Here is a 20,686-nt window from a genome sequence, read left to right as displayed (position 1 = left end):
TTAATGGCATTGACTGAGCACTCCCACTCTGCTAAGCACAATTAGACCTAGTCGGTAGACTCGCTCCCTGCCCATAAAGAGCTTATAGCTTAGAGGGGGAGACAGACATTAATATAAATTAACTTACCTCGATTTCCCCAGTGGGTCCTGTACTAATTCAGAGGGTTGGAGTTTGGAAAGTGAGTGCACTGAACTCCCACTATTTAATATTGGCTATCGACAAGTCTTGGGTCTCCGTTTTAATTTTCTTAGGCCGTGCCTTTTTCCAGGATTACATGTCTCCGTTTCTCGAAACGGAAAACCAAATGCTAATTTTTATTTAGTGAATTTAACCAAAGATATCAAACCGATGTTATCTGAGTGAACTCTAACACCTTGAGAGGGGTCTGACCTATATACTGCTGTTCAGTAAATGAATGAGTCCCACGAAAAAATTTTTATTTCTCCTTTTAAAAGAGAAAAATAAATACAAAAAGAAATATTTCTCTTCCCTAAAATTTCCTGATTTTTGCAAAATCTCATATACCGCCAACTATATGACTGACCTGAGAGAAATTTTATAATTTTCCTTTATGACACGGGATAGTTCAGAAAACAACTCTTCTTCTAGTCCCAATGCCCTCAGAAAACTTTCCACCTTTGCATTAGCCTTTGGGTCTGTCTGCAGCCATTTCTTTCCTGGCAGGAGTACTGAGAGAATTCAGTTACACAGAAGTGACAAGAAATGCTATTTCTATTATTTTTTTTCCTTCTCAATTTTTCATCTCCACTGACAGGAAAAACCACCACTTGCATAGGGAATAAAAGGTTTGCTGTTGGAGAAAAATCAAACTCCAATGCAAAATAAAAATCCCCTTGAAGTTTCCGCTCCCTAGTAACAGAATTAAGCTTTCAAAAAACAGAATGATCATAGCAGATATTTAAGCAGGAAGGAGACCCAGGTATTGAATCCCCATTTTGGGTAAATGAAGCAACTGAGGCACTGGAGGTAAAGTGGCTGGAGGTAAGGGGGGGGAAAAAAGGTTTCCCACCAAGGAGCCAGCTACTTAATTTTATGGTTCTGTGAACCTCTACTGCCCAAGAAGCTCTTTCTAAAGAGGCCAAAATGTGCCCCCCGGGAGGCAAACGGAAAAAGCTACGCCAATGAGATAGAAACGTATCAAAGGAGCGGGCTTTTCTAAGAGAAAACCTGACTCGGTGAGATTTCTGTCTGAAAAGAGGTTGAGATCGATAGAGATCAATTAATGGTATTTACTGAGCGCTTACTGTGTGCAGAGCACTGTACTAAGTGCTTGGGAGAGTACATTTCAAAAGAGTTGGTAAACACACGGCCTGCGCACAAGGATGAAAAACACCGGCTTCCTCAGTGCTCTGCAGCCTGATGGGAAATCTTAATAGGATGAGGTCTACAAAATCCAGAAATACAAAATGTCTATCTTGTAGAGTATTTTGAATTGAGGTAAATAAACAAGCCTGAAGACTTTTCAAGACCCAAATGTGGTGATCCTTTATTTTTAACTCACGTACAGTCCTGAACCTGCTTTCAAAAGCAGCAGCTCAGCCTAGTGGACAGGGTACGGGCCTCCTAGTCAGAAGGACCTGGGTTCTCATCCAGGCTCTGACACGGGTCTGCTGTGTGACCTTGGGCAAGTCATTTCACTTCTATGGGCCTCAGTGACCTCATCTGGAAAATGGGGATTAGGACTGTGAGTCCCATGTGGGACAGGGACTGTGTCCAACCTGATGACATTATACCTACCTCAGTGCTTAGTACAGTGCCTAACCCACAGTAACAAATACCATTACAAAAAAAGAAAGCATTGTACTAAGACAGTACAATATCACAATAATAATGCCACATTCCCTGCACACAATGCGTTCGAATCCCGGCTCTACCGCTTGTCAGCTGTGTGACTGTGGGCAAGTCACTTCACTTCTCTGTGCCTCGGTTACCTCATCTGTAAAATGGGGATTAAGATTGAGATCCTCAGGTGCGACAAACTGATTATCCTGTATCTATCCCAGCGCTTAGAACTAGTGCTCTGCACATAGTAAGCGCTTAACAAATACCAACATTATTATTATTACTATTATTACAGTCTAGAGGAAGAATGCCTCTTTGCCTTTAAAGCATGCCTGACTACTTTTAAAATGTATTTCATGGGTATCAAAAAGGCCCGGGTGTTTTTCTTATTGAAAATAATATTCCGATGGTAAATATCAATCAAATGTTCTCTATCTAAGAGGAATGAAAGATTAATGTTAATCGCTCAACGGCGACTTGTGAAGCCACTTCTGAGGCTTCTTCAGAAAAGATAACCAAAAGCTGCATTTTTTTTTTCATTTTTATTTCTTTATTTGGTAAGCGCTTACCAGGTGTGAAGGACTTGTCCTAAGCGCTGGGGTATATTCAGGTTAATCAGGCCAGAAACAATCCCTTTCCCAAATGGGGCTCAGAGTCTAATGATATAAGCATCCCTTTTTTTTATGGTATTTGTTATGTGCTTACTATGCGTCAAGCACTGTTCTACACGCTGGCCCAAAGCTGTAAGCCCTGTAGACTGTAAGCTCCTTGTGGGCAGGGCTCTTGTCCCTCAACTCTGTTTCACTGTAGTAGCCCAGCGCTCACGACAGGACTCGGCACACAGGAAGCGCTCAATAAATACCATCGACCGAATAAACTGGAGGACGTCTCTAGATTCTTTCCAGCCTGCTAAAATACACTCCAGCTAATTTTCCAGCATCTTGGACTAATTAAAGGAGCAGGCTGTCAGTAGATGTCACATTTCCAAAATGACCAGATGTCTGAGGTTTACAGAAACTGTTTGAGATTTTCATGTTTGCCCTCATTTCTACTAATAGCTTAACATTACTGAACTGTCTGTTTTTGTTTTTCAATTCTGGAACTGAGCACAGTGGGAGGCGGTGAAATTTTTTTAAAAAAAGCCACAATCTCACTCTCCATAATTGAGCGGTAATTGTTTTTTTGGGGTATCTGTCCTCATCTCTTATGCTGCTTTCATCAATCAGTGGTATTTACTGAGCGCTTACTGTGCGCAGAACATGCTTCGGAGAGTACAACTGCGTTGGTTGACACGTTACCTGCCCACCAGGAGCTTATAGTCTACAGGGGGAGAGAGGCGATGATATAAACGGTATGGTGCTAAGAACAGTGCTTGGCACATAGCAAGCGCTTAACAAATATCATTATTATTATATGGACATAGGTGCAGTGGGGCGAAAGTCAAATGCCCATAGGGTACGGATCTAGGTGCGATGTTTTACGGTTTCATTGCACCTACTGGGCCCGCCAGGAGTTTATAGTCTAGAGGGGGAGATGGTCATTAATATAAATCAAAGAAATGGACATAAATACCGTGGAGCTGAAGGTGGGGTGAATGTCAAATGCCCAGAGGGTACAGATCGAAAGGCAGTGTTCTCACTGAGCCCATCTCCCCACTTAAATTCATGGATTGGGAGCGAGGGACCACGTCTAATTCCTACTTCTATACTCTTTCCCAGCGCTCAGTACTGCACTCTGCTCAAATAAGCGCTTAGATAATAACGGTATTTGTTAAGCGCTTACTGTGTGTCACTTTACTAAGCGCTGGGCTGGGTACAAGCAAATCAGGTTGGACACAGTCTTCGTCCCACGTGAGGCTCACCGTCTCAATCGCCATTTTACACACGAGGTACCAGGCACAGAGAAGTGAAGTGACTTGCTCAAGGTCACACAGCGGGCACGTGGCGGAGTGGGGATTAGAACCCGTGACCTACTGACTCCCAGGCCCAGGCTCTAGCCACTCTAGAGATGCTATTACTCCTACGGCCTATCATTTACGCACCTCGCCATTAATCCAGGTCGTCATCAGTCCTGACGACGCAGCGACCCGTCTTTCCGCTTTTGGCGGACTGGAGCGAGTTCTGCCGCCACGCCTCGTCGGAGGACAGAGTCGGACTACGCGTCGGGAGCTCTCTGAGACGCCAAGTTCTTTGGGAACGGCGTTCGAACACCGGAGGAGAACTGGCTGCGATTCTGTCCTTTTAGGTGTTACTTATTTCAACGGTTGGTTTCTCCCACGCGTGCTCTCGAGGAGAAAACTAAGAAGCCGTACCCTGCATTCAGCGAATTAGCCCGCTCTGCCCCGGGGAGACGGGACGGCTACAGAGCGATGACTCCAGTATCACATTTTTCAGAATAAAGCGTTATGAAGGCTCGTTCTCACACCCCTGCCGAGTGCAGATTCCAAAAGATTTTTGCACAGAACTACTTCTTTACCTAGCGAGAACTAAACCTTTCATTCGGCCTTCCACACCCACCCCAAAACACAACAACTTCTTATAAATCAACGTGCAACTTAAGGATCCCAACAGAATAGCCTCTCTTACCTTCTTCTTCGCCTTCGGGTTCTAAGGAGGCGCTTTCCTCTTCGAAGCTTCCGATACCTGATTCTATCTGAGGAGTCTGGTTGTGTTGTAGGCTTAACTTGTTACGGATAACGGCGATTTCTTTTTTTAACAGCTTTGCCCGTTTACTTCTCGACCCGCTGGACTTCATTGAGCAGGTGAGATCCAGTTTCTCCAACAATTCTCTCAGCTGCTCCTCCAAGGTCATGTGCGCTCTGTTGGCGGGATTCAGTAACCGATCCACTGAAGTCAAAGAGACGGTTTAAGGAATTTAGCACCAGACGTGGAGATGGGCTTCACAGCCAAGCACCCAAAAACAGGGGAATGCCCCTTGCCTTCTTTCCCCAGACCCGGGCCTCTCAACCCATCCACCGCGGCTGAAGGCGGGCGGAACGAAGTCTCCGCTTCTCTACTCACCTCAATAAAGAGTCTCTCGCCCTCTGGGTGGATAAATTCTCACTCTAGGCTTCGAGGCTCTCCATCCCCTTGCCACCTCCTACCTCTCCTCCCTTCTCTCTTTCCACCGCCCACCCCGCACGCTCCGCTCCTCCGCCGCCCACCTCCTCGCCGTCCCCCGTTCTCGCCTATCCCGCCGTCGACCCCCGGGCCACATCCTCCCGCGGTCCCGGAACGCCCTCCCTCCTCACCTCCGCCAAACTCATTCTCTTCCCCTCTTCGAAACCCTACTTACAGCTCACGTCCTCCGAGAGGCCTTCCCAGACTGAGCTCCCCTTCTCCCCCTACTCCCTCTACGCCCCCTTCACCTCTCTGCAGCTAAACCCTCTTCTCCCCCCATTTCCCTCTCCTCCTCCCCCTCTCCCTTCCCATCCCCTCGGGACCGTACTCGTCCGCTCAACTGTATATATTTTCATTACCCTATTTATTTTGTTAATGAAATGTACATCGCCTCGATTCTATTTATTTGCTATTGCTTTAATGAGATGTTCATACCCTCGACTCTATCGCCATCGTTCTCGTCCGTCCGTCTCCCCCGATTAGACCGTAAGCCCGTCAAAGGGCAGGGACTGTCTCTATCTATTACCGACTTGTCCATTCCAAGCGCTTAGTACAGTGCTCTGCACATAGTAAGTGCTCAATAAATACTGTTGAATGAATGAATGAATAAATCTAGGGCCGCTCTGTCAGGTCCCCCATTTTAAGCTCCGCCTCGGCGGTGTCGTGACTAAACTTTATCCCCCCAGCTCCCCAGATGACTACGTTCGGTATCATGACTCAACCAACTCCGCTTCCTGGAGATTCCGATGACCGCTCACGAGAAAACGAAGCTACGAGAAAACCGTAGCAGTCTGCAGAGAAACCAACAGACTCCTGGAAATTAGAGAGCTTCCCGTTGAGAGGACGCAACTAACGTACAGCTCTTTTCTAGTCTGCCCGCCACGCTCTTTTCGACTTGAGGCCTTAGAGGCTTAAGATCTTCCTGCGTGGTGTGTGAACCCCAGAGAACTTGCCCCGTGTCCGCCGGTCGCATATTTAAAATCTAGCAGAGGGATCTGACGGAACTTGGTTCCAAAAAACGTCACTCCCGATCCAAACTGGGCATTTCCACGGGCGGCGTTCTACCGCCCGGGTCCGATTTCCCTTTATCCTTCATACCCACTGCTCCAGGTTTACAGGCCGAAAGGCGATAATTGGTAGCGGCGCTTCGAGTATAACCTGAAAATCAAGCTTATGATTCTGGCTCTGCACAACAAAGATTGTCATCGGAACTCCGTCGCCAGAGAAACAGCTCCCACAGCTCCTGCCGGCCACAATAATGAATCAGCAGCGAGAGCCGGCTTCTTTCGGTTCAGACTCCCGGGCCTCTTGGGGGCCGGGTAGCCCGGAGCCGACGACAAGGGAGCGGGGAGGGCCCGGGGGTCCTGGGACGAAGCGATAGAGGGCCTCTCGAGTGGCCGGGGGCGGGGGCTGCAAATATTTAGCGGAGGGGTCGAAAATCCTTCAGAGAGCACCTGTGGGGAGGGGGTGCCGGGAGGCACGGATGCCAAAAGCCCCCAGTGGAGTCCCCCGCATCTAGACTGTAAGCTCATTGTGAGCGGGGAATGTGTCTGTTTATTGTGGTACTTTACTCTCCCGAGCGCCTAGCACACTGCTCTGCACACAGTAAGCGCTCGCTAAACACAAAGGAATGAATTTGGAAAGGTCCGAGAGACCTGAGTGGGGAGCCGGAGGGGTCTACGGGGAACGGGCTCCGGACCACTCGAGGTTACGCGAGGGAGGGAAATACGGGCAGGAAAGCGCGCGTCCAGACACGGCAGCGACCGACTTAAGGGAGTCTGATGGAGGCACGCCTCGAGGTGGGCGGGCTCGCTTGCTGTAACACACGCCCTCGGGGCCTTCCAGACTTGGGGGAGATCCGTCGGGGGGACCGTGCGGCGGGCGTCCGGCCCCGGGCGCCCCTGGTAGCTAGAGGGCCAGAGGGTCAACCTACTAAGGCTGTCGGGGGACGGCCTCGGCGCCCAACAGGCCGACTGCACCTCCCCAAGGGGTCAGCCTCCCACCCTCCTCGGAACCAGGTGACTTAGCGTCCCTCCCGCCCCCGCGGGGAGGGTAGAGGGGGCGGACACCCCACGACTCATTCTTCTGGATCGCCTCGGTATCCACGCTCGCCTTGGTCTTGGTAACGGGGAGTGTTTCTTTTTACTGAACCTGAGGGTTCCGGACGTTTCGGAACCTGAGAAGCAGAGTGGCCTAGTGGATAGAGCACGGGTCTGGGAGTCAGAAGGTCGGGGGGGTCCCGGCTCCGCCACTTGCCTGCTGGGTGACCTTGGGCAAGTCACTTCACTTCTCCGGATCTCAGTTCCCTCATCTGTTAAATGGGGATTGAGACTGTGAGCCCCCCGGGGGACAGGGACCGGGTCCAACCTGATTTGCTTGTATCCACGCCAGCACTTAATACAGTCCCTGGCACAAAGTAAGCACTTAACAAGTGCCACAATCATTATTATTATTTCACAAGCTCCCTGCCACCTGGAACTCCCATCCACCTTCTCAGTCTTCAAATCCCGATGATGTCAGCACGGTCGTCTGCCCTACAGAAATCACCTTTTCAAGAGGAACGATTTCCTACGGGAAGACGCTCTTGAGCCCGGTCTTGGCCGTCGTTTGTCCGAAGGCCCCGGGGAAGCTTACGAAATGCATTCTGGCCCGTTTAAGGCGGGCCACGGTTAAAGACGCCCTTTAATATTCTTGTGGAGAATAAGATCCTTGGGAAAATTAAGCTTCTGGAGTTTCGGAGGCATACTGGGGCAGCAGCCTGGCCCTGCCCAAGCCCATTTGAGAAATAAGGACTCCAGATTCAGTCTGGCCTGACAAATGGAAGGGAGGCGGCAATCACAACAGTGATGATGATGATAACAACCACAACAACAACATCTTGACTGTGGAAATCTCTCATTTCTCTACGGCGCTTTCACATAACATCTCATTCTGTCCTTCCCATCCCCGGGTGGTAGGGAGAGGCCGGAATCATTCCCTTTCATCAATGGGGAAACTGAGGCCCCCCCCCCACCCCCCCAGAGGGCCGCGCTTGGGGCCTGGAGTGACAGACCGAGTTGTGGGTGGGGCGTGTCTGCTGTATTGTCGGGTGGTCCTCTCCCAAGAGCTCAGCACATACTAAGTGCTCAAATTCAATTGACTCGCTGACTGGAAGCGAGGCCCTCCGACTCCCAGATCCTGGTCCCGGGTGGTCCCCGAGAGACGGGCCGCCTCCGTGCACGGCTGAGGGAGGGCCACCTCCGAGAGATTACGGCGGGGGCTGGATGGAGAGTGGGGGTCAGGAATCAGAGACGAATGTCTCCCGCCCCCAGAACGCCACCCACCTTTCCCAGACCGGGCCGACCACTCCCGCTACACTTCCTCTCTCCCGTCGGTCACCGTAACCGGCTCTCGCCACCTGCCCCCCTCGGGCCCGAGCATTGCGGCAGCTTAAAAAGTGACCCTACACGGAACTACGGTAGGCTGGCCAAGTCCGCTGCTTTTTTTTAACTGCTCCTGACATTTCAGAAGCGGCCTGGCCTGGCGGAGAGATCGCAGGCCCCGCCGCTGGTCTGCTCTGTGACCTCGGCCTAGTCGCTTCACTTCTCTGGGGCCTCAGCGTCCTCCTTTATCAAATGGGGATTCGATCCTCCCCCCTCCGACTTAGACCCCGAGCCCTATGTGCGACGGAGACTACGTCCAACCTGACTCTCCTGAATCTACCCCAGCGCTCGGCGGAGTGCCTGGAACATAGTAAGCGCTTAGCAGGTGCCATTATTAAAAAAGGAGAGGGGATGGGGGTGGGCTTGGAGAAGGAAGTGGCCAACGTGACAACATCTGTATGTCACTTGGATGCATCCACACCTCTCTCTGCTCAGGAACTGCATCATCCATTGACTGTGGGGCGACCGCCTTCCTCTGGATCCCTCCCCAAGGCGTCCCCAGGACTGGGTTCCAGAGAGATGGGGAAGGGTGGGGAGGGTGAGAGCCTCCCACCCTGCCTCTACTGCTAGAAGCAGGCGGAAAGGATCGGTGAGCGAGACTTTACTCTCGGCGAGACGCTCGCCACACACCCACCAGACCCCGAAGGAGGATTTAACACGGACGCCGGAGCGCTGAATTTTTCCATTTCGGTCCCCAAACGGGAAAGATTGGACTCTGAAGGGGAGGAGCTGAGAAGACCGGCGTCCGGTCCAGGAGGCCAGAGGGAGGGAACCTCACTTAAGAGCTGTTTTCCATCTGAGGAACCGTGGCAAGACGTCGGTCGACGGCCAGGGTCCCCGAGCTTGCTCAGTTGGGGCCGCCGCCGACCACCGCCCCGCCGCCCTCTTAAGGAGGGTGGAACCCCAGGGTGCTCGGGTCGGGGGATTTACGGAGGGGCCGGGTTCCCCAAGTTCACCTCCTCCCCCAAGTTCCCCGGGGATAGCGCCGCCAGCCGGACCGCCCACCCGCTCGTCCCTCGCCGGGTCCGGCTCCGCCGCGGCCGCCCCCGTCCCCCGAGGAGAACGCGCGGCCGGGCCAGCCGACCCCGGGGGGGGAGGCGGGAAGGAGGCGTTACCATCCAACTCGGGATGCGGATGTAAAAGCGGGCGGGGTATTTCAGGAGGCCTCTTACCGTCCTCCCACGAGAAAGGCCGAGGGGGCTCCACTTTGGGCCGCTCGGCTAAGTGTGTTCCGGTCTGATTATCGAAACCGATGCCGTCGGCATGGCGCCTGGTCTGTCTCAGGACCACGCCCCCCTGATCCCGCAACCGCACCGCGGCTCGGTAGAACAGCGTGTCCTTGGCGTTGTACTTCATACAGTTATCGATGATGAGATTGAAATCCTCTTCGAACTCGTTGAGGTTCCGATAACCCTGCGCCTCTAACCGCTTTCTCATGGTGGAGAAATCCATGGGGTGCTTGATGTGATCCAAGTAATCGGGGACCTACGTTGAGGAAGAGAGAGGGTTTTAAAAGCGGGGAAGGCCAAATGGGGCTCCCTGGTCCCTGCGACTCGAGCTGTGACTCCAGTGATTGCTTACTGGCCACGGGGAAAGGAAAAGCCAAACTTGCGCCTCGCCGTTGCCCCGCTGGGGCTCTGTGGGGCTGTCGACGGATTTTAAATTCGGCCACCGGCTTTGCAGACTGACGCGACTTAATGCAGTCGCCACATCGCCAAGCGAACTGCCCAAGCTCCCCAGTGCTTTGAAAGGAGTAAGTGCTGCTAAAAATCAAGGTGACGGGCAGAGAGGGAGGCCCACGAACCGCCTAGTTCAGCGTGGTCGGAGCAGAATTCTCCTTTCATCATGTCTCCAAGAACCGAGTTCCCAAATGAAGGAGGACCGAAGAGCGGTTAAGTACGGGGGAAGCAAATCCGGGCCCCGCCACGCCGCAGAATGGAAAGATTAGCCAAAATGAAAACCACACCTCTTTCAGGTTCACCGGCTGGGCAAATATGTGAGCAGGATCTTTCTCTTGCAGCTGATCGAGGACGGCCCGCAGAAGAACGGTGAACGGGGTTAGTTGGAGCTCCATGGCCATTTGCTCGACCTTAACCTGAATGAGACACAACAACAATGATAATAATTACGGTATAATAATAAGTATCAGGCACTGTACTAGGCGCTGGGGTGGACCCAAGCAATCGGGATGGACAGGGTGCCTGTTCCACGTGGGACTCTCAGTCTCAACCGTTTTACTGATGAGGTAACAGGCCCCGAGACGTGAAATGACTTGTCCGAGGTCAGACAGCAGACCGGGATTAGAACCCAGACCTTCTGACTCGTAGGCCTTTGCTCCATCCACTACGCCATGCTGCTCACAAGGTGGTCACGGGAGACTGCCATGACCGATCGGGGTTTTCGCCTCCCCGAGTGGGTTTCTCCGCACCTGGGCGGATGGACGGGGCGGATCTGTCTGTACATGAGCACGACGCTCGGCACACAGTGCCCACTTAATGTATACCGCTGCTGCCAACACGCGCCATTCGGTCCCACAACACGTTAGGGGAAGCCCGGGCTGTGGTTCTCTCCATGTCCGTCGCCACCCCCGCAGGAGCGAGCTTCTTCTGACACCTCGTGGCACTTGGTGATCGCCAGGATGGCCTGGGTTTCATTCATTGACATTCATTGAGTGCTTACTCTGTGCAGAGCACTGGGATCCCACCAGCCTGTCCTAATCAAGAGGTACTATTATTATTGTTATTATTACTATTAGTAGAGCCTTTCCTGTGGCTGCCTTAAAGTCTGGGCAAACACTTGGACCCCGTTTTGTTTATTATGGTATTTAAGAGCTTCCTATGTACGGGGCACCGTGCTAAGCACTAGAGTAAATCAGGTTAGACACCATCCATGTCCCACGTGAGGCTCACAGTCTTCATCCCCATTTGACAGGTAAATGAGGCCCAGAGACGTGATGTGATTTGCCCACGATCGCACAGCGGGCAAGTGGCGGAGCCGGGATTAGAACCCAGGTCCTCCGACTCCCAGGCCCGGGCTCTCTCCATTTGGCCGTGCTGCTTCCCACGTGCTGGTCTCGTGGATTGCTCAGGTACCAGGAAAGTGGGTGTCTTAAAACCCTCCCTTTCTGAAAAATCAGCTGGGTTGCGGCTGCCCCAGATTAGGCTCCCTGAAACGAAGAGATCCGGTTACCTGCTCTCGCTTTAATTTTTCCCGTTTCCGAATGAGTTCAATCAACAAGCGAGCTCTCTCGAGGTCATGGCGGAGTCGCTGCCAATACTTCAACTTCTCCTTTAAGGCTTGGATTTCTTCATCATCTTCCCTCTGGGAAAAGAATGAAAAGCTTGAACTAATGATCGGAAACATTAAGCCAAAACCAAGCAAAAGGAAGTCGTCAAAATATCAACGCAAAAAAAAAAAAAGAATAATGGTAATAAGCGGAAAATGATTTTGCATAACTTTTCATTCAAAGCATTTTCTTCATTTCTTAACGCCAAATTGCCTGAAAGAGTATCCCCCCACCTGCATTTTAAAAACTACATCCTTTAGGAAATCAATTCAGAGTCAAGTACGATAACTGTATTAAGGAAAAACCAACACTGGCAGCTCTGGAGGCTTTATAGTCCCTTGGAGTAAGCTCTAAAACATTTTCACTGCAAATTCTCCCGATTCCCACTTTGGTCTCATTACAAAAAGCGTGGGGAGAAATCCTCCGGAGTCCTCACCCACAACTCAGACTTCGCTCCAACTTGAGGTAGAGTCCAACAGAAAGAAACGCGAGCCGAATCCAAAAAAAAAAAAAAAATTGGAAAATTCACACGCGCACCTCTTTCCGGGGACAAACGGGCCTTCTGCTTCGCATTACATGCCGAGGGAAGTAATGCCGACTACCGGGTGAGCTCTAAAAGGTCACGAAACGTTCGAGTGGCTTCCTGGGGAAGGAGACTCTCCAAGGAAAACTCAGAGGAGGGTTTCTTTTGGCGAGGGGAGGCCGGGGGGAGAGCCCAGGCCTGGGCTCCCTGGGGAAAACCAGTTTATGCTAGAATTCTACCCCAGGGCGGGCAGGGGCCCCTGGGGCTCACCCCAGGCCCCGGAGAAGCGTTGAGCCTACTTCTAACCTCCCCGCTGTCGAGCCTTCGGACCCGGTTCTCGTGGCACGTGGCATCGAGAGACAGCCTGTTCCCCCGCTAAAGGGATAGCTTTTTGGATGGTACCAAAGCAGGCCGACAGGAGAATCTGGGAAAAACCACTCCTCGGACCGGAATTTTGGGCAACGGGAAGCAGCTGGGCCTACTGGGAAGAGTCTGGGAGCCAGAGGACCTGAGTTCTTCTAATCCTAGCTCGCCTGCTGGGCGTGTCACTTTGCTGGACCTCGGTTTCCTCATCTGTCAAAAGGGGACTCAACACCCCTTCTCCCTCCTACTTAGGACTGTGAGCCCCTCAAGGGACAGGGACTGTGTCTGACCTGATGATGTCCGTATCCACCCCGGCGCTTAGTACTGTGCCCGGCACAAAATACGTGCTTATCAAATACCACAATTATTATTACTATTGTAATTAATGTTAAGAGGAGGGTAGACCATCGACCTTAAAGGGCAGGCTCTGATTTAGGTACTCAATTGCCTAAGGGACAGGAAATTTCCTACTGTGTTGCACTGCACTCTTCCATGCGCTTAGCATAGTGCTCTGCACCCGGTAAGCGCTCAATAAATCCCATCAATTGACTGTCTGACCTGAGGAGCCCCTTTCGGTTGCCCAGGCTCACACCCGCCAGCGCTCCCGTCCTTTCCGAGAGCCCTGAAATGGGTCCGGAGACGATGAATATCCCGCACGACCCGTCCACCGACCCCTTCGCTGTTGAACGGGCAGGGAGCACGAGGACTCGAACTCGACCCGAGTGGTCGCCAACCTACCCCTCCGCCTCCCAGACCCGGGGAACTTAGAGACGGCAATCCGCCTCGCTCGGTCCAGGCCCCGCTGAGATGCACATATATTAATTAGGAGTGGAAACCGCTCTGACAAATATGGGGCGGTAATTAATTACCCTTTAATCAACTACCCGTAAACTAATTTTTACCAGGACTCCAGAAGCTTGGTGTTTGGTTTTTTTAAAACGACCAGATGCCACTGATCTGTCAAGATTTCAGATCCTGTCTGTTCCCAAAAAGCGAGTCCCCACTCCAGTTCCTATCAAGTAGTACTCTCTACTAAGAGGGATTTTTCAGATTTAACAATTTATGTCATTCAGGGTGGCATTGGGATTTTTTTTTAAGTTGGGATTTAAAAAAAAAAAAAATCAAGTTAAAATTTTCAAATTTTCCAAGTGGCATGGCCTAGTGAAAAAAGCCCAGACCTGGGGATCAAGAGACTGGAGTTCTGAGCCCAGTTCTGCCACTTGCTTTCTGGGTGATTTGGGGCAAGTTACTTTTTCTTTTTTTTAAATGGTACTTGTTGAGCACGTACTCTGAGGCAAGCACTCTTCTAAACACCGAGGATACAGGACAATCAGGTTAGGCACAATCCCTGTCCCACATGGGGCTCACGGTCTTTAAGTAGGAGGGAGGAGGATTTAATCCCCATTTTACATTTTAGACAAACCGAGGACCAGAGAAATGAAGTGATTTGCCCAAGGTCACACAGCCGACAAGTGGCAGGGCCAGGTTTAGCACCCAGGTCCTCTGACTCCCCGGACCATGCACTTTCCACTAGGCCGGCCTGCTTCCCTCCTGACTTCCATCGGGGCCTTTTAAACACCTGATTCGTTCATTCAGCCGTATTTATTGAGCGCTTACTGTGGGTCGAGCACTGTACTAAGCATCTGATCTCTCCTCCCTCCCTTACCTCAGACTGGGAGACAGGGACCGGTTCCAACCTGATTAACTTGCATCTATCCCAGTACTCGATAAAGTGCTTGATACACATAATAAGTCTTTAACAACAAGACTGCTGTTATTGCTGTGGAGAAGCAGCATGGCCTAGTCAAAAGAGCACGGGCCTGGAAGTCAGAAGGACCTGGGTTCGAATCCCAGCTCTGCCACTGCTTGCTGTGTGACCGCGGGCAAGTCACTTCCCTTCTCTGGGCCCCAGGTCCCTCTCATCTATAAAATGGGGATTAAGACTGTGAGCTCCACGCAGGACAAGGACTGCGTCCAATAATAACAATAACAGTGGCATTTGTTAAGCACTTATGTGTTGGGCACTGCTCTAAGCGCTGGGGTGGATGCAAGCAAATCGGGTTGGACACCGTCCCTGTCCCACATGGGGCTCACAGTGTTAATCCCCATTTTACAGAGAAGGTAATCAAGGCACAGAGAAGTGAAGCGACTGGCCCAAGGTCACCCAGCAGACAAGTGGCGGGGCTGGGATTAGAACCCAGGTCTTTCTGACCCCCGGGCCCGGGCTCTATCCACTAGACCAAGCTGCTTCTCTGTCCAATTTAAATAACTTCTATCTATCCCAGTGCTCAGAACAGTGCCTGCATATAGTAAGCGTTTAAATACCATTAAAAGGAAAATGAAAAACAAGTGTTTCACACATTAAGCACTTAAATACCACTAAAAAAAAAAACTGTGATGAGGCTTTTAATTTTTTTTTTTTTTTTTTTTTTTACAGTCCATATACAACGGCCTGCATGACGACAGGCGATATTACTTCCTCCCAGCACGTGTAAAAGGCTAAATGCGCAGCTTTGCGGCTACTTGTTGGCCTACAAGCAGGCCACACGCTGCTTCCTGCAGACGCACACCGCTCTCCATACTCCTGCTATAAAGGTCTCCCTCGAATCGAGTCGAAACCCAAACCTAACGGTGATCGTCCCAAACGGATCCACCTGAAATTCACATCGGCTCCTCTCGGTCGGAGAACGCGCCTACCAACTCTGTTGCGTGGTGCCGTCCTCCCCCGAGCGCTTAGTACAGAGCTCTGCGCCCATGGAGCCCTCCTTCAATACCACGGCTGGGTTTGCTCGTCTTTCCCGGCAACTTCCCCAGCCCGATAAATGCCAACCCCCGGTCGCCTGGAGTAATAACAATGTTGATATTTGTTAAGCGCTTATTATGTGCGAAGCACTGTTCTAAGCGCTGGGGGGATACAAGGTGACCAGGTTGTCCCTCACGGGGCTCACGGTCTTCATCCCCACTTTACAGATGAGGTAACTGAGGCACAGGGAAGTGAAGTGACTTGCCCAAAGTCACCCAGGTGACAGGTGGCGGAGCCGGGATTAGAACCCATGACCTCTGACTGCCAAGTCCCGGCTCTTTCCACTGAGCCACGCTGCTTCTCATATCGTATTTATCAGGTGCTTACTGGGTGCAGAGCACTGGGAGACTCTACCCAGGTTGGAATTAGATTGGCACCCAGGCCCTCGGGGGGAGGGGGATTCACAACCTTGCCCGGCCTCGACAGGGGGCCCGGGGCAAGGGTTCGGCTGGGCCATCCCCGAATGAGGCGGCCACACCGGCCGACTGGGGCCGACTGCCACTCTCCGGTGGGACGGTGCCTGTTTACGCGGCAACATGTGAGAGGAGGCGGCGCGGGCGGAGGACTGTACTGAGCGCTTGGGAGGGGACCGTATACAACAGAGCCGGTAGACCCGTTCTCCTGCCCGAGAGAAGTTTATTCTACAGAACTGAGGGAGGGCTCGTCTGGGGTGAGGTCAGAGAGGGTGGGGGGGGGGGGACCACCATCAGATTCACCTTAAAGTGATGGGTGGCACCATTTTTCGCTTTTACCTCGATCCGGCCTCCTTAGGACGCTTCTAGTTTCGACTGGGCCAACGCAAGGGCCGCCGTAGAGGACAGTGACAATAATTTAGGTAGCGGTCGACAGCATCTGCCGGCTTACCGTGGGCAGAGCACTGCACTAACCGCCTGGGAGAGTTCAATACAACAGACTCTGTAGACGCATTCCCGACCCACAGCGAGCTCAGTCTAGAGGGGGAATCTATTAAGGTACCGATCGGGCGCCTCCTGTATGAGCCCCGGGGTAGCTGTAACCATAATAATAATCATAATGGTAACCTGTTAAGTGCTTCCTATGTGCCAAGCACTGTGCTAAGCACTGAGGTAGATACCAGCCAATCAGGTTGGACCCAATCCCTGTCCCTCCTGGGGCTCCGGACCAAAGAATCCTTTCCAGAGACCTGCAGATCATCTATTCATCCTATGTAATATTTCCTCCCTTTTTTTTTCCCCCTTGAAAAACCATTCCCATTCAATTAGTGGATCTGCTCGCTTCTTTGGCCGTGAGACTTGGACGAAAGGCAAGGATTCTGTTTATCGCTGGACTCTAAAGACTCCGGCTTCACTCTCTGGAGGAGCAACGGAGCCGCGCCTAAGAGCCAGGCTGGGGCTTCTCCCGACGGAGACGCTCCCGCATCTCTCGGCACAGTGCGTCACACACGGCGGGCGCTCCGGTGGACGGATCGACCCTCTGCTGCGGAGGAGAGGAAGGGCGGCCCCGCCTGCCAGAGAGGGCGTGGGCTTCCTCCCTCTTCCCCCTCCAAATACCTCGGGTCGGTCGCGGCCGGTCGGGAGAGCCGGGGCAGCCGAGGAAAACCCACCTCCCCCTCCCCGCCTTCTGTCGCTAACTTTTCACCCCGTTCCTTTAACTGACGTTTTCGCGACACGAAGAATCGGGAGGGCAGAGGGTCAAGTTAAGGCTTGGTTAATTATTCCTAACTGGGACTTGGCTGGAGAACTTTTTTTAGTGGGGGATGGGGGCAGGGGTTTAAAGCAGAAAAATGAGGAACTGGGCAGGGGGCAACCAAGCAGGATAAAAAAAACTCCATTAAGCACGGTCAAGGCGAGACTCGGGCCCTTCTCGATCGCCATTAATGCCGGCCTAGAGACGAAGATCCCAGGCCTGAGAGTCGGAAGGACATGGGTTCTAATCCCCACTCCGCCCCTTGTCTGCTGTGTGACCTTGGGCAAGTGGCTTCACTTCTCTGGGCCTCGGATTCATCTGGAAAATGGGGATTAATTGTGAGTCCCCCATGGGACAACCTGATTACCTTGCATCGGCCCCAGCACTTAGAACAGTGCCTGGCACATAGTAAGTGCTTTACACATACCATAATTCTTGTTCTTCTTCTATGGGCCTCAGTTACCTCATCTGGAAAATGGGGTTTAAGACTGTGAGCCCTTTGCCGGAGAGGGACTGCGTCCAACCTGATGATCTTCTATCTACCCCAGCGCTTAGAACAGTGCTTGACGCATTGTAAGCGCTTAAATACCATCATCTTCTGTTTGCTGGGGTTTGTTTGTTGTTTTTTTTTTAATGTTTTCATCTTGGGCATGGGGGGACCAAAAAAAAAAAAAGTGGGAGATCAGGGTGTGACATTTCAGAAACCAACGGCGACATTATTTTTCTTAGAAAGCGCGCGCACGCGGGTTACGTACCTGTTGAGGGTTTCTTTGGGACTGTGAGCTGGACTGCAGTCTCCTCAACAAGGGGACGCCATTTCTAGACAGTCTTTTTAGTAACCAGTAACTGTGCACTCGCTCAACAAACTGCTTCTTCCGCTGAATGGCCACCTGATTCATAATTTTATTTAATCTAAAAATGTGGAAAAACTGACAGTTTAATTTGTGAAGGTGCATGACAGACGTGCTTCACCGAGGGGAAATAAGACGGTTAAGGCGCTGCCCGGACCAAGGGGTCGCGGGGCCCCTGAGGAAATTGTCGCGGTGGGCGGTGCGACTCCCCAGATTCCCCAGCATCCTGGCACACCCTCGCTCCGCCGAGAAAGACAACCGACGAGCACAGCTTGGGCCCGCGTCTCACGACAAATCAACGGTACCGACTGGATTTGCCAACGGAATCTCTGGGGGAGGGCCCTCAACAGCCAATCCTTTTTCTTTAACATATAAATTTTGGGCATCTTCTGGTAGAAGCCGTAGAAACAATTCAACACGCCTCTAAAAATAAGACTTCTGGATTGCTGATTATATCTTTTTATGCCGGCTCTGCCACTTAGCTGTGTGACTGTGGGCAAGTCACTTAACTTCTCTGGGCCTCGGTTCCCTCATCTGTAAAATGGGGAGTAAGACTGTGAGCCTCATGTGGGACAACCTGATTACCCTGTATACCCCAGTGCTTAGAACAGTGCTCTGCACATAGTAAGCACTTAAATACCAACATTATTATTATTATTATTATTTCCTGACTGCTTGGGAAAGCACACCAGGAGAGTGTCCTGCCTTGAGGGGCTCACGATCTAACGGGGGAAGCGAAATATTCACCAGAAGGAGCGAGGAGAACGAGCCTAGACTGGTACGTCGGGGTGGAAGAGCTGAATAGGTACGCGGCTGAATACACGAGCCCGAAAGGGGCGTATAAATATACATCCGCTACTTTAATTGAACATTGGTGTTTCTGGATTTGTTCGGTTTTCCCCTGTAACAAGCTCCCAAGACAGGCAGAGATCATCTGATTTTTTTTTTTTTTATAATTCCCCAGAGAACCTAATAGTTCCATTTCTTTGAAATGTATTATCCCTTTCCCCCATTAAGACAGATTACTAAGCAGCTGGAATGACTGGTAATAGGATCGTGACTTCAAATCAATAAAATGTGTGCTTTCTGAAGTCGCGCGATCCAGCCAGGGAGAATAACTGCGACAGCATCAGGTTGCAACCTATTTTTCATTTTTTATTAATAATAATAATATTTCTCCAGGGCACACTGTGCGCCGTGTACGCGTCTAAGCATTGGGATAGGCACAAGATAAATCAGGTTGGACAACAGTGCCCGTCCCACAAGGGGTTCAAAGTCTAAGTAGGAGGGTGGGGTAGGATTGAATCCTTATTTTACAGCTGGAAGTGGGGCGCAGAGAAGTGAAGTGACTTGCCCAGGTTCACGAGGCAGGCAAGTGGCGGAGCCGAGATTAGAACCCAGGTCCCCCGACTCCCAGGCCCGTGCTCCTTCCACTAGGTCACGCTGCTTCCCGTTTTATAAGTGAAAAGCCGACGCTCTAAACACAACCCAGCTACCGGGCGAAGATAAAAAGCCTCCTCGGAGCTAATGATCAGACAGAGGAGCTGAGGGGAAAGACCAAAGGCATTTAAAATCAACCGAGGGCTTATTCGAGCAGAAAGCGCCCGGGAGCTAACGATTCACCCGAGGTAAGCAGGAAAAGAATCTGGACCGTTGAAACTGAAAACCGAGCCGCCCAGCAGAAGGCGGGAAGAGTGTCCGAGTTAGAGGGGGAAACCCACATTCGACAATCCCGTGAAAATCAGAAATCCTCTAGACCGTAAGCTCGTTACGGGCAGGGATCGTGTCTACCTACTCTGCTGCGCTGTCTTTTCCCAAGCGCTCTGCACACGGTAATAATAACGCTGGTATTTGTTAAGCGCTTACTATGCGCAGAGCACTGTTCTAAGCGCTGGGGTAGATACAGGGTCATCGGGTCGTCCCACGTGAGGCTCACGGTTAATCCCCATTTTACAGATGAGGGACCTGAGGCCCAGAGAAGTTAAGTGACTCGCCCACAGTCACACAGCTGACAAGTGGCGGAGCCGGCATTCGAACCCATGACCTCGGACTCCCAAGCTCGGGCTCTTTCCACTGAGCCATAAGCACTCAGGACGTGCCACTGATGACTGACTGAAATTACTCTTTTCCTTGCTCGTTCACTTTTAATGCTTGAAAAATAAGGGAGGCGGCGTGAGGCTGGGAGTCAGGAGACCTGGGTTCTAAGCCTGCTGGGTGACCTTGGGCCAATCGCTTCACTTCTCTGGGCCTCAGTTCCCCCATCTGTCTCTACCCCAGTGCTCAGCGCATAGTTGGCATTGATAAAGTCTGTGTTCGTTCCCTCCCTGCCCTGAAAAGCTGCAAACTCCTTATGGTCACGGATCGCATTTACCAACTCTGCTGCACCGTCCTCTCCCAAGCGCTCAGGACAGTGTTCTGCACATGGTAAGTGCTCAATAAAAACCATCGACTGATGTGTAAAATGGGGATGAGATTCCTGTTCTTTCTCCCTCCCTCCTTGATTCCGCGTCCCGAGTTATCTTTAAAACGGGGATGAGATCCGTGTTCCTTGCTCTTTCTCCCTCCCTCCCTCTTCGATTCCGAGTCCCGGGCGGGGCAGGGCCTGTGACGGATCTGATCGTCGTGCACCTGCCCCAGCCCCGAGTCCAGGGTTTGGCCCAGCGCAAGCGCTCAAATGTCGCCGACGGAACACCGTTAGTCCTATCATCTGAAAAACACTTCCTCGGGACACGTGAAGCAGGAAGGTTTCGCCGGCAGAGGCCGTGCTGAGAGATTCCTCGAAGACTCCGTGTCCGAGACAGGGTTACGGTGGCGGGCTTTTTGCGGCCTCACAAGCCTTAGGTAAATCTC

General features: G+C 51.7%; 1 protein-coding gene across 3 annotated transcripts in view; it reads right to left on the bottom strand.

The window, feature by feature from the left end:
* Positions 1-20,686, bottom strand: part of BRD1 (bromodomain containing 1) — a 76,142-nt gene that overhangs the window by 33,467 nt on the left and 21,989 nt on the right. For all 3 annotated transcript variants that reach the window (XM_029078743.1, XM_029078745.1, XM_029078744.2), the window contains exons 3-7: positions 17,741-17,897; positions 11,535-11,666; positions 10,312-10,440; positions 9,518-9,830; positions 4,390-4,650 (exon numbers count right to left, since the gene is read on the bottom strand). In XM_029078743.1, the coding sequence (XP_028934576.1) occupies positions 4,390-4,650; positions 9,518-9,830; positions 10,312-10,440; positions 11,535-11,666; positions 17,741-17,897 (992 nt within the window). The remainder of the gene's footprint in view (positions 1-4,389; positions 4,651-9,517; positions 9,831-10,311; positions 10,441-11,534; positions 11,667-17,740; positions 17,898-20,686) is intronic.

Source organism: Ornithorhynchus anatinus, chromosome 14, assembly GCF_004115215.2.
Source record: "Ornithorhynchus anatinus isolate Pmale09 chromosome 14, mOrnAna1.pri.v4, whole genome shotgun sequence".
NCBI lineage: Eukaryota > Metazoa > Chordata > Mammalia > Monotremata > Ornithorhynchidae > Ornithorhynchus > Ornithorhynchus anatinus.
This window is presented reverse-complemented; position numbering and strand designations above follow the sequence as displayed.